This window comes from Tachypleus tridentatus, chromosome 6 (genome assembly GCF_004210375.1).
Source record: "Tachypleus tridentatus isolate NWPU-2018 chromosome 6, ASM421037v1, whole genome shotgun sequence".
Lineage (NCBI taxonomy): Eukaryota > Metazoa > Arthropoda > Merostomata > Xiphosura > Limulidae > Tachypleus > Tachypleus tridentatus.
Window position 1 is genome coordinate 165,716,670 of NC_134830.1, and position 14,048 is coordinate 165,730,717.

Consider the following 14,048-nt stretch of genomic DNA (forward strand, 5'->3'; position numbering starts at 1 on the left):
GTCTGATAGGTAATGAGAAAGACTGGATACGTTTAATGGTTTCTGAGTGATTTCACATCATGTTTAGTGTTATGCAGGAGTATAATTTATATTTATTTGTTGTATATTGCAGGAATTCAGTTATATATAGTACAGAGCATAAAGTCGGTGTTTTCTCTTCCACGTTCGTTTTGAGATCAATCCACAATCGTTTTGTTACAGTATCTAGGATAAAACTCAATATTGTAACGTTTTTGTTTTGATTTTACGACATAACTTTGGCATCCAAATGTTAGTGATTGGTATAAGCAGCAATAGTAAAGCAGTCCAGTTCCTGAAACCTGTGTTTCTTGTGGATAATCGATGATATAACAACTGTCGTTCTGGTGATTTATGTGTCAGTGACTGCGAGTTTGAAAACTCCAAGGTGACCGTTAATAATAGAATTCTAATAGAATTTTCTAATAAAATAACACAAGTCACAAATAGAAAACAAGTCTTTATCTTAATATTGGTCATTCAATTGTGTAAGATACTAGATTTATTTTCAGTCTAAATATTTATACAGTATATAGAGCATAAAATAACATTATGTTATTTAAATTAAAAAATATATAATGTGAAAACATAAGATGTGATAATTGTAAAATCTCACACTTGCAAAATGTCATTGAGAATTAATAAAACTCTGAAAACAACACTCTTGAAAAAAGCAACAACATCGAATAAACCATTAAACTAGTTTTTTAGGAACTTCGTGATAATTTTTACTCTTCGTATTTACTCTAAGAATGTATATATGAGAAACAAAAACAAAAATATCATTTTGCATATTTACAAAACTTGAAATTAACTTTCATCATAAGAAGACAATCTGACTTATGATGCCACGTAAAATTATCTTTGCAATTACAACTCTTTTCAATGTCGATCTCTTTGTATTAGAAAATTGTTATTTTCAGAGTAATACCTGCAATGTGTATAACATTGGGCGATGGAATATCTGAGGATGTTATTCATAAGCTTAAAAAGAAATATTTCTTAACACTTCACATTCAATATATTGCAACTGGTAGCTGAAAGTGGGCACGAAAGTATATAGATATAATTTACTATTCATTATTAAATATCCTTTATCAAAGTACATATGATTCCATTAAAAACAATTATGTGAATTATATTAGAATACATGTTATTCATATTTTAATTTCTCTACAAGAATAAATGTTTAGTTTTCGAAAATAATACAATAATAAAAGAAGAAAAACACAACACATTCAACGAGATATTTTTGAAGAGAAAAATATATATGTAAAAACGGTTGGTTTGGGTTGAAACAATTTTTTATATAGAGGAGCGAACAATGTTTCGACCTTTTCCGGTCATCGTCAGGTTTACAAAGAAAGAAAGAGGTAACTGACCGATAGCTGACCACATGTTTGAAGGGGATTGTGTAACTGAGTATAGGAATGTTGAGGGCGTGCTTAGATGTTTGATTATATTTATTAATATATGTGTAAAGGTGTTCCTTTGTATTGGTTTATTTTGGGCTTGAGTTGTTGTATAAGTAAGGCTTCTTTAATTTTACGTTTGTTTATGTTTGTTTCTTTATTTAGTATTTGAGTGTTTTCTATGGTTATGTTGTGTTTATTTGACTTGCAGTGTTCGAAAACGTGTGAAGGTGACTTTCTGTGTTCTTTGAATCTGGTTTCTATTTTTCTACTTCTTTCTCCAATATAGAAGTCGTGGCAGTTATCACATTGTATTTTGTAAATAATGTTGGTGTGGTGTTTGTCTGTGTAGTTTTTACACAGTATAGACCTTAGTTTTGTGCGTGGTTTTTAATAAATTTGGTGTTAACTGGAATGTCATATTTTATTACTAGTTTTTGCCAACTTCTTTCATTGTGAACCTGACGATGACCGAAGAAAGTCGAAACGTTGTTCGCTCCTCTACATAAAAAAAATTCTCAACCCAAACCAGCCGTTTTTACATATATATATATTTTTCTACAAGTGGGTTTTCTCGTCATCACTGAAGATATTTTTGTCATTTCCTATACATTTCAATCTTAACAGATCAATTATAAAGAGGCCAAAACTTGATTATTTCTTTTAAACTAGTGACAGAATGTTTTCCACCTTACGTCACGCAATGTTAACAATGGCGTTTGTTTGCTACGCGTGCTTAAGAATATTCATTATTTATTCGGTCCTCGTGCAAAAGAGCATAAATACCAACTACCTTGAAATGACCATGCCTCTCACGAAAAAAGTTTTTTTAGTTTTGAACTATTCCATATTGCAATATTGTGACGGCTATTGATAAAATATATCTCACTGTTGTGTTTATGATCCATTAAATAGCTGTGTGTTTTGTTACTGCAAAGCCACATCAGGCTAGCTGCTGGGTCCACTGAGATGAATCCAACACCTGATTTTAGCGTGAGCCATTAGAAATAACAATATTATGTTCACGGCTTTTGTTTTTATTATAAGAGTAAACCAGAGTTTGTCATTCATCCATTTGTTTCAGAGATTGTTTGTGTTTTTGACTGGACATCTTACGACTGTAATTTAACATCATCGTAATATGTCACGAATGTATATATACAGACCCTTCACTCTCCTGAAAAATAATAGTAAACTATTCGAAAGCGCTTTTGGGGTCTTGTTTGAAAACCGAAAACCATTACGACTTTTACACGTGGTCCTATGTGCTAACTTTTTAATCAAAATCTACAGACCACAGTTACCTGAGCTAGCCTTTGGATATTGCGATACGATTTTTGAATAGTGCAGTCTTTGCCTTTGAAAACGTCTCTCTCTCTCAAGGATTAAAAAAAGAAGTCCTGAAAGTCTGTATACAATGGTTAGAAACTAAAGTCCTGTTTTGTGAAACTAAGATATTAATCTGTTACAGTTTTATTTCTCAGTAACACATTAAACACTGTATTACACGTACACTTGCATCAAATTAGAACACTTTCTTTCATATCGAGTCTAGTTTCCTGGAACACGTAAATTAAGTGCTATTCGTTTTTCTAGAAAACAAGTGTTTCTTAATAATCATCACGAACCACGATTCATAACACGTGTTTTTATTTTTAGCCTTAAGAAGAGTGAAATACACGACAATATTTTCAGTTTGTATAAGTGATGTTCTAAAAATTTACATTTCAGAGTTTACGGTGTACGTAAAATCACGCAATGTAAGTAAACAGTGACACAGTTTTCAAAAAGTTAACCTACACTAAATAATTTTGACAAAAGTAAGACACAATATTTATATTATAACATAGGTTATTATTGAATACTTTTGCGAAAATATTTAGTTAACCATACTTATTTTTAAGATTTATTTATTTATACGAATTACAAATGGCCTATAATTATTTATATACGTATACGCTACTGCAGGTTAAAATGCTGTTTTTACATGGTAACACTCAAATAATAAAAAAAAGTTTTTATAGTGTATTTAGTATAGTGTCATTATTACTCCTTCTGAGACATCTTCAAGATTTATGGAGACTTGTAGCAGCTTAAACCCTAAATGTTTATACCCACTTTTTCTGATCGTTATCCCAGTCAAGGGTTATTACCTCTTTCCCAAAAAAAAGTACTACATGATCTGTAAGAGTCAAATCTAAATAACCCATAGCTGCTGTAATCGGAAACGTCTTGGTGGTCACATAAGCTTGAACTGTCCGAACAAGCTCTGTATACTTGAAGAGCGCACCATGAAGATTATGAATGACACTAGATTTGGTAAAATAGAGGCAAGATTCAGTGGGAAACAAATCCACGACAGCAGTCACTGAGTCACTCATCTGACACTCAGATGGGAGCGTGGGGAAAGAAATGGGAAGAAACCCACTTGTGAGATCTAAAACAGCTGTGAAGAGAAAAATAAAGTCAGTTTTTAAGTGTTTTATAAAATACGTACCTAAGTTTTTAAATACACAGTAAGAATAATCTTAAAGTTTATGTTGATTTTGTTATTTCGTAGTACACCTATCGACAATATTTTTACTAATTTAATAAAGTTTTTTATTATTATTATTCTGAGGTATTGTTGTTGTTTTGAATTAAGCACAAAGCTACACAATGGGATATCTGTGTTCTGCCCAACACGGGTATCGAAGCCCGGTTTTTAGCGTTGTAAGTCCACAGACATACCGCTGAGCCACTAGGGGGCGTTATTCTGAAAGAACAGCTGTTTTTCTTCAAAAGTTTAAAACACTTATTAAACATTTCTTTGGATAACAATAAATTATATTTGAGTAGTCGATAAACTATTTGCAGAAAAACTTTTATTTTACAGCAAGCTACAACTTTTACAGTGATGATGAATATTATAAAAGTAGGTTTAGATCATTGGTTCTATCGTTCTCAAGTACAGAAGTTTTAACGGTAAAGGAGGTTTTAGTATTTAAATCAGCATTCGATTGAGAATCATATATCTAAGTTAGGGAACTGATAAGGATTTACTTTTGAAGTTGCACATATATATTTATTTATATTTATTTTAATATACATATTTTTATTTTAATAATGATCTTTCTTTCAATTAGATATGTATTTAGAAACTCATTTAACATACTGTTAAACGTGCATTTCGAAATTTCCATCTACTGACAAAGTTGGTAGAAGATTCTTGAGTGTAGGAATTCACAATGTACTATGTATGTATACAAAATACCATTGTTGTTACCTTAGCTGAAATTTCCAGAAAAACTTCTTCTCAAACTTATAAAAAGTGACCAATGCAACGCGAAGAGACAGTATATATTGTTGGTTTGCTGCAGTAGTATACTATAAAACTCGGAAGCTATAACTGTATTTTATGCTTAATAATCGGGAAAGTACAGATACTTGACCAGGAACGTTTATAGGTTTCAAATATTGCACACCATTTAACTTCAGTGAATTAGCTTCAAACGCTAGTAATTCTAGCGTTGCACTGACGTTGCATAACTTCAGTGGAAAAAAACTCACGTTTGAAGGGATAATGAACCACTCGTTAATTATACTGTACTGATTTCAACTCGAAAGTCATTCACTCATCGTGAACCGTCGATAAAATATTCGGTTTCAGACGAGATAGAAGACTTGATGTTGTTTATAAATTTAGAAAACGTTTATATATAAATCAGTATTTGTTTGTTTAGAATTAAGCCCAAAGCTACACAATGGACTATCTGTGCTTTATCCTCCACGGGTATTGAAACCCAGTATCTAGCGGTGCGATTACGCTGATGTATCGCTGTGCTACTGAAGGGTAGAATTATTTGTAAAAACTACTTGTGCTAACCGTTACTATAAAATGTATTATTGTTTGCATATTAAAATGTATTTTATTAAGGGAAAATTTCATGTACTAGTCCTATTGTCAAATTTCATAAATTTGATACCTAACGACATTTAATTAATTGCTAAATCAAAATTACAACTTAACTCATTTAAGTCTGTCTGAAATTTTATTACATAAAAAATAAATTGGACACTCGTTTGGAATAAATTATAATACATATTGTAATAACAAAAGAGGGCTTATAATTAGTCTCCTAGCGACAGACTTCGAAAGAGGCTCGTGTTCCTACATCAGAAGGTCATGGATGGTGTACATATGAAGGAGTGCTCCATCCAAAATTCTTTGATGGTCAGACAGCAGCTGAGATGTTGAATGACCTCGTGTGTATAGGACATGGGAATGAGCCATGTGTCAATAACCGTAACTGTTCTCAGTACCTTATGATAGCAACAATGATCGTGACCATTGAACAGTAAATCAAATTAGTCATTGTAAAATGTACGTTAATTAAATGCGAATTAATGCACTTTTACATAAATAATTATTAGTTCATATGCTTTCTTATTTATGATTTTGACGTTATCTGTACTGGAGAGTTTGTGTCGAACATTTGTTATACACATTACAAGTATATTGATTCAAGTTGTCAGGTGATACGGGTGTATTTCTTAAGAATAAATTAGTGCAAAGTTATTGTAAGTTAGGTTTATTTATGCAGTAAAGAGAGACAAGAACTGAACATGTTAATTTGGGAATTGTCAATATACTGTGGGGTAATTGCTGTCGATAGCCACTATGTGTCATATCACTTCTGGAATGGAATAACTTTAGAACAATGGTAGAATATTACAGTCTATGTCTGCCTTGAAAGGTAGAAGTATAGAATAAATTTTGGTTTAATCTCATTGGTTCTCCTATGTTGTACATTTTGGTACCAAATGTGCATAGATAGCACAATTTGTGACGTAGCTACTTCATATCATGTGATTTTCCAAAGCAATCGTAATATGTTTTACAGGGGATTGAGCGTCATTGAAATTTAAATGTTTCATAGACTGAACAAGAAACTAACTAAGACAGGGTTAGGTATGCTATAGGGACGTTCATCTATCGCTTAGGACATTTTGTTGCTCTGTGTATAGCTGGTTGATTAAGTCGAAAATAATGTTCATTCTACGCTGCTCACCTGTAGTAAGTCAGCTCAACATGAAACTATTAAGTATTTTTCTGTAGTTTATAAAATTATCAACGTTATCTTATTTTGACAGCCACACAATACTACAAGGTATTTCTTACAGAGTTAGGTAATTTTAATCCATGTTGATGTAGTGGCTAATTACGAGTCCGAGGTTTGTTCGTTCTGTGTTGTAGCGCAATGGATAGTTTGTTATAGCTAATGCTTTTATCAACTAATTTAATTAGCTCACTTAGTATCACACAACCAGGCTTTCACTGATATATATTATTCTTTCAGTTACAGAACCATGCTTTCATTAATCCATTACTCTCAGTTTAGGGTAAAGATCATTTTGTTTATCACTTCGAAATTATATTCCAGTGATAGAATGATCTTCCAATAAAATAAAGTCATCCTTCAATGTTAGTTTATTCTTAGAATAAGGATAAAATAATTTATTTGATACCACAGAGCCATGGTCCTATACAGGTTACGTTTGGAGGTAGGGTGTAATTAAATAGAACCATGCTTCTGTAATAAACGTAGTTAGGGGTGTAATAATATAAAACGTTGCTTCTGTAATAAAATACTCTTGAAATTCATGGTGTATTTATTTTTCAACTGTCACAAATCCATATTCTCAACATTGATTACACTTTCAATTTAGCATGTAATCCGTTTGTTTAGTACAATGGACCCATGTTACAAAATTGATAAACATGCGATAACTCTTTAACAAATGTAAAATTTTGAAACTGCAAATACAACGAAACGAAATCTAGTCTCTTATATTTGAATTAATGAAACGAGGGTAGAGAGAACGAGTTGAGTTATTTTTAAGTTTTTTTTGATAAATGTAATGAAAAAGTGTATTTTGTCAGAAAAGTGGGTGTTTTTTTTTCTCATAGCGAAGCCACATCAGACCATCTGTTGTGTACCCTGAGGGGAATCGAACCTCTAATTTTAGTGTTATAAATCCGAAGACTTGCCGCTGTCCTAGCAGGGTACTTAGGCAGCAGAAAAATTAACTTAAGCATTCATTAACTTTAGGCCCGGCATGGCCAGGTGGGTTTAGGCGTTCGACTCGTAATCTGAGGGTGGCGGGTTCGCATCCCTTTCGCACCAAACATACTCGTCCTTTCAGCCCTGGGGCATTATAATGTGACGGTGAATTCCACTATTCGCTGGTAAAAGAGTAGCTTAAGAGTTGGCGGTGGGTGGTGATAACTAGCTGCCTTCCCTCTAGTCTTACACTACTAAATTAGGGACGGTTAGCGGAGAAAGCCCTCGTGTAACTTTGCGCGAAATTAAAAAACAAACAAACGAACATTAATGACTTACATTTTTCTATGTTAATAACAATTATGCATAAATCTTACTTTTTGTTATGGGACCCTGAGACGTCTCACAGAAAAACTTGTAGTTGTTAGAACAAGAAAGATCTTCCAAATTCATACTTCTTGTTCCCAGAATAGGATCTTTATACCCTGCGGCTGCGCAGTCCTCTTGAAGCCCATTGTCTGGTTTACTTAGAGCCCATATTGTGTTGTCAGTCACCGGAGTTCCGTCTTCAAAGTACCACACATTGTTGGTGTTTGTATCTCTTACTCCAACCCAATAGTATTCGTTAAATGATGTTTTGGACCAGAGTGCAGTTAACAAGGTTGTGGTTCTGATGGCTGCTAACATCCCGCCCTCCCCCACGCAATGTTGTCGAGCGTCTTCGTATGTTTTTGGAACATCCGAAAATAACTTGTAACATCTTCCTTCTAATTTCGAATAACCATCAGGGCAAACTAAAAAGAAAAATCTAAAAATGTCTATGATTAATGACAAAAAATTGAATTACGTTATTTTGAATTATTAAAAAGGGAATTTATGGGTTTTTGTGCACCAAATCACGCTCAACGTTATCTATTTTTCTTTATAAATCTTTGAAAACAAGGAAAAGCTGTTAAAGATTTTCTATAGAACTAAATCAGGTGAAATAACATGTTCTCCCAATTTTTAACGCGGTAAAAATATTCAATGCTCATATAATGAATAATTATAAGTTTCGTACAGATCAACTTTTAAGATGCAATAGATATTGCAAGATATTAAAAAATAAAGTCTTCATTTAAAAATTGTTTTTAATACCATAAACTCCTAGAAAATCAAACATTTTTTCCATGTAACATTTTTATACTATGATTGTCAATATTCTGGTAATAAGTAATCAGAAACGATTCTTTTATGGTGGATAATACCACACGTTTCAACAGAACATTGGTCTGTATTTTTCATTGTGCTTATAAACTGTTCTCCAAGTATTATTGTTATATTACTATAATGTGCTTTGCTACTCAAGTATAATTTAGTGTTTGATAACTAAACAAAAAAAAACATAAGTTGGAGTAAAAAGTCTGGAATTTTGAGTTATCAAACAGACGAATCCCATGAGTTGAGATAAGAAAACTAGTAGTTGAAGATATTTGATAACGTAATATTATAACTGATGAAAGACAACAGTGTTTTAAGTTCTGCAACAACGAAATAAAACAGAACAATTGACTATAAGCAGAGTAAACATTTATTTTACATATCCGAGAAATAGCAAGAAATAATATAGGAAACTAGTGTATTATACAAGATACCAACAGAAATATGTTGTGTTTTTCTTTACTTGTGAGTTTTTCAGATGTGATGACGATAGTTTCAGGGGATACTCGATGGATATAAGTATTCAGGGCTGGATCTCAGGTTTTATTGCATATAGGAAACAATATCTATGGAGCATTGTTGTCCCTTCACTGTTATGTTGTGTAAAAGATAGGGTATTTTTTTTTGTAGAAAGTCTTGTACGAAAATATTTCACGTGTTTGCGACCAAATAAAAATAACCTATCTTTCGTTATACAGTGTTAATTTTCAAACTTCTCACGCATTTTAGTTAAAAGTGAACAACAATAGTTTGGTAGCCAAGTCCATCAGTAACTCTTTATTTATTGTTATCTTTCTAATTTTTCACGCATTTTAGTTAAAGTGAACAGCAATAGTTTTGTTACTAAATCCGTTATTAACTCATTATTTAATGTTATATCTCAAACTTCTCACGTATTTTAGTTAAAGTAAACAACAATAGTTTGGTAACCAAGTCCATTATTAACTCGTATATTGTTATCTTTCAAACTTCTCAAATGTTTTAATTAAAGCGAACAACAATAGTTCCATCATTAACTCATTATTTATTGTTATTTTTTCAAACTTTTTACGTGTTTTAGTTAAAGCGAACAACAATAATTTCTGTATATAAAAATAAAATGTTTTCTTACTGTCGTATATGAAGATTGATTTCAAGCCATTCTCATACACACGAAGAGAAAGGATGTTATTTAAAGGATTTATCACACCTTGAAAAAAATCTGAAATTTTTGCACCCGTTGGAATGAGGCCAAAAAAATTAGGTCCTGTGTACTGCTTGAGATGAAGGCCACTGAAAAGAAAATATGACGTGACGCCCCCTATGTTTAGAACACCCCCAGCATCGATATCTGTGTCCAACATTTGTCCTGTTTTAACGACTATTGGAGCAAGTGTTGACAACTGCTGAGCCAACGCTGGTGTCGTGACTGTTGTCGGCTGGTTAATTGATATTGATTCTGGTACCTGGTTATAGAACACATACTTTGCATCAACCTGAAGTTAATAGAGCTATAATTAAAATTAAACAACAATATTTTAAAAGTAAGTTAGTATTTTCTCCAGCTATCGTCTCGGATCAATCAGCAGAGTTCATGAGCCCAAACTAACCTTTGTTTGTTTGTTTTGAATTTTGCGCAAAGCTACAGGGTTATCTCCGCTAGCCGTCCCTAATTTTGCAGTGTAAGACAACAGGAAAAGTAGCTTAGTTATTACTACCCACCGCCAACTCTTGGGCTACTCGTTTACCAACGAATAGTGGGATTGACCGTCACATTATAACGCCCTCACGGCTGAAAGGGCGAGCATGTTTGGTGTGACGGAGATTTGAACCCGCGACCCTTAGATTATGAGTCGAGGGCCTTAACCACCTGGGCCTAAACTGACCTTTATAGTTTCTATAACATAACTTCTAAAATATTTCGTGTAGTTTCAGGAAATTCTACAAGCTTTTTTGTAACCATTAAGAGTCATTTGTAAAATCCTCCTCAACAAACCTCACATAATTCGTAATGATGTATTGACATTACAGTATGAAATCTACTAAATAAATTTAAAACGTTTAGTAAAACTTTATGTATTTTTGCTATTTTTCCATCCTAACTCTAAACAGGATCGTGCAATTTGACCAACCTTGTAACTATCATAAAAATACGAAATAAATCAAAATTATCACCCTTTTTTCTTTTTAGAATGATCTCAAAGTGAAATAATTGAAACTACATTTGTTTATCAGAAATAGCTATAAACTAGTCACAATATACATCTGTTTGTATTTAAATTGTATTGTTTTACTGACTTTTGAACTGTGTCAAAATAATATTCCCGTCATTCAAGCTGTAAATCACTTGGCGAACGTTAGGTCACTAAGGAAATTACACAAACTAAATTCACTTATCGAATCTCTAAAGAAGAAGTTTGGTTTGAGAAATTTGTGGAAATTTAACAATTTTATCAGCACACAACGTTAAAGCTTCTGTAAGGATAAATACAGCATTAAAACCCAAGCCAATTTAACTAATAAACTATTAGAAGGTGTTAAACTAATATTTTAGATTCATAGGGATCTTTTTATTATGTACACCACCTTTATGGCTAAGAAGCAAATAAACTGAATAAAAGCTTTTTATGGTTAACAGTTGTCTTTTATTCTATACAGAGGGAGTTATATTAATATGTTTAGTCAAATAGCTGATTTAAAACTGGATGTCTTTGCTGATCATAAAATATTTGGGCCCGGCATGGCCAAGTGTGTAAGGCGTGCGATTCGTAACCCGAGGGTCGCGGGTTCGCGTCCACGTTGCGCCAAATATACTCGCCCTCCCAGCCGTGGCGGCGTTATAATATGACGGTCAATCCCAATATTCGTTGGTAAAAGAGTAGCCCAAGAGTTGGCGGTGGGTGGTGATGACTAGCTGCCTTCTCTCTAGTCTTGCACTGCTAAATTAGGGACGGCTAGCACAGATAGCCCTCGAGTAGCTTTGTGCGAAATTCCAAAAGCTCAGCTCATAAAATATTCTCAAAAAAGAATTTCTCAGGTCCTCACGTTTGAGTTTTACTTTAAAACATATATGATCAAATTATAGCAAAATAAGGTAGAGTGGTGAGCCATAGTTACACGTATACAAGTTGCCATAAAATTAAGCTACGACGATCGTTTTTTTCTAAAGTTTCTTCTCTCGTGAAATCAGTTTGGCAACTATAAACGTTCGATAGTCAAAATACTAAATAATATACTAATATAAAATGGAAAAGGCTTTCTTACCTCATAATATCGAACATTCGGAATGTTCACAGCGTTCTCAGGGATAAGTTTTGTAGCACTGATTCGACATTTTCTCTCAGTGGGTTTCAGTTTTTGAACATCAAATCCTTGACAGTTGTTCTCGCTATTGTTCATGCAAACGACAACGCATTGTGTGAGAGACTCAACTGTTACGTCTTGAACAACATGGTCATCTGGTAATCCATAGTCTGAAGGAATGTCTGTTTGTCGGATTACTTTTAATAAATTTATGTTTCCTCGAATCTCCATGGGAAAAGTACTGAGTTTTAAGAGTAGAAGCAGATGTAGAACATTGTGGCTTAAAGACAACATAGTACCTTGTCCAACTGGTTGATCCACGTAAATTATCTTCCTTGAAAAATAGGGTTTTCTCGAAGTCTAGTAAAAGTTAAAGGCATTAACCAACTTTTATTAGAGTTTCCAATATTAAAGAGCTTTTTTTGTGAGAAATGTTTGTTGATCGCGTGCCTTGTATCTCTGCGTATTAAATGTTTTGTCCAGCAAGATTATAAAGTATAGCACGTGATCTAATGATGTATACAACAGAACAAGGCTTTGGGAGATCAAAGGCTGGAATACTTTGTTAATATCGAATCACACATGTCGATTCACTTTTCAGCGCAGAGAGGGCGTGGCATAAAGTTTAGCCTGATGAAGTGTAGACTTGAGGTTATAATGTTCACGTAGTTGTCTAGAAAAACTAAATAAAGATAAAACAATCACTGCAATTTGGGGTTGTGGGTCTGTTGGCAAACACCAATGTTTTGCCAATGCAATCTAAGGGTTGTGTTGCTGGCTAGCTGTCTTTCCCTTCGTTTGATCATTTTAAAACAATGTGTTGTTTTGCCTGAATATTCCGAGATAAACAAACAATCACTTCAAAACGATGTATTTTCAATGTAAACACAACCTAAAAACCTCAGTTACCTGAATATATTAAAAATGAATTTATTCCATTTGTTTAATTACAGGAAAAAAAACCCTAGATATATTCTATTGTTAGTAGGAATTGTATAACAATGAAAACTTTTCTTTAACTTTTTATGTATATATTGTTTTTCTTTACTACAATATTAAATAATTTTATTTTTCGCTGATTAATCTTTTAAATTTTCAATTTTTTTCTTATTACATCCTCTCCTGTTTCTCTAATAATAAAGATTGAAAACATTATATTGAAACGAATATGCAACACAATACATCTGGTGATATCCACAGCCGATGTAAAGTCGAAGTGGAATGGCCTGTATCAGAGTTATAGTTAACATTGTTTGACTTTACTTAAGTATTTTGATGCTGCTAAAAACTTGTCGCAGGTTAAAATGCGTGTAGCAATTTTTTTCTAATGCAAATATTCATATCTCAAATTTTAAAAATGTGTTTAGTTTGGTAGTCTAAAATTTCCAAGAAGGGGCTATATCTTGTACTTAATGATGTTAAAAATCAAAAGAATATGGATCAACTGGAGGTACCCAGACCATTCAGAAACAGAGCTGCAGCAAATCGAGCCCCAAATAAAGGAAAGCAAAGTCCAGTGTCTTGCAAGAGACGAGAATTAACGTAGACGTGATAACATTTCGATGGAGACTTTTGTAAAGAAAACTGTCCCTGCTGATCTAATGCCAAGATAAGGAACGTCAGACCAAGTAGAATGGGGGTTGTGACATAAAATATAACAACGTTGTGAGACTGCAAATTTATTTAAATATAACATATTAGATCTCTATATAAGTTGACTGACTGACAGTTATTACAGTGAATGTATCCGTTTGTACATTATTAATTATCATTGAGATTGCTTTGAAAAACTTGGTTTTAAAACCAGATATATAAGTGAATTTTATTTCATTAATATACCGTGTTTGTTAAAAAGGTTATTTCGTAGTCAGATGAAATTATTGTGCTTTTGTTCATAAATTACTTTCACTCTTTCATTGGAGTTGATGTCAGCAGTTATAGTTTCAAAATAATTCAGTTGACTGAGTGGAACTATACGACAGGAAATCCGTTTTCAGAATGTCAGTAATACTTCCTGAAAAATCATTCCTAAGTTTGAAACAATTAGAAATGCCAAATTTATTTATGAAACAAGGACTGTAGTCTAATTATT

At 32.9% G+C, this 14,048-nt stretch overlaps 1 protein-coding gene across 1 annotated transcript; it reads right to left on the bottom strand.

Annotated features, from left to right (window-relative positions):
* Positions 1-644: 644 nt before the first annotated feature.
* Positions 645-12,732, bottom strand: LOC143254372 (uncharacterized). The gene is made up of 4 exons (XM_076509446.1): positions 11,918-12,732; positions 9,786-10,119; positions 7,852-8,268; positions 645-3,876 (listed from the first exon to the last, which is right to left on the bottom strand). The coding sequence occupies exons 1-4, from the start codon at positions 12,248-12,250 to the stop codon at positions 3,539-3,541; spliced, it is 1,422 nt and encodes a 473-aa protein (XP_076365561.1). The 5' UTR covers positions 12,251-12,732; the 3' UTR covers positions 645-3,538.
* Positions 12,733-14,048: the final 1,316 nt, after the last annotated feature.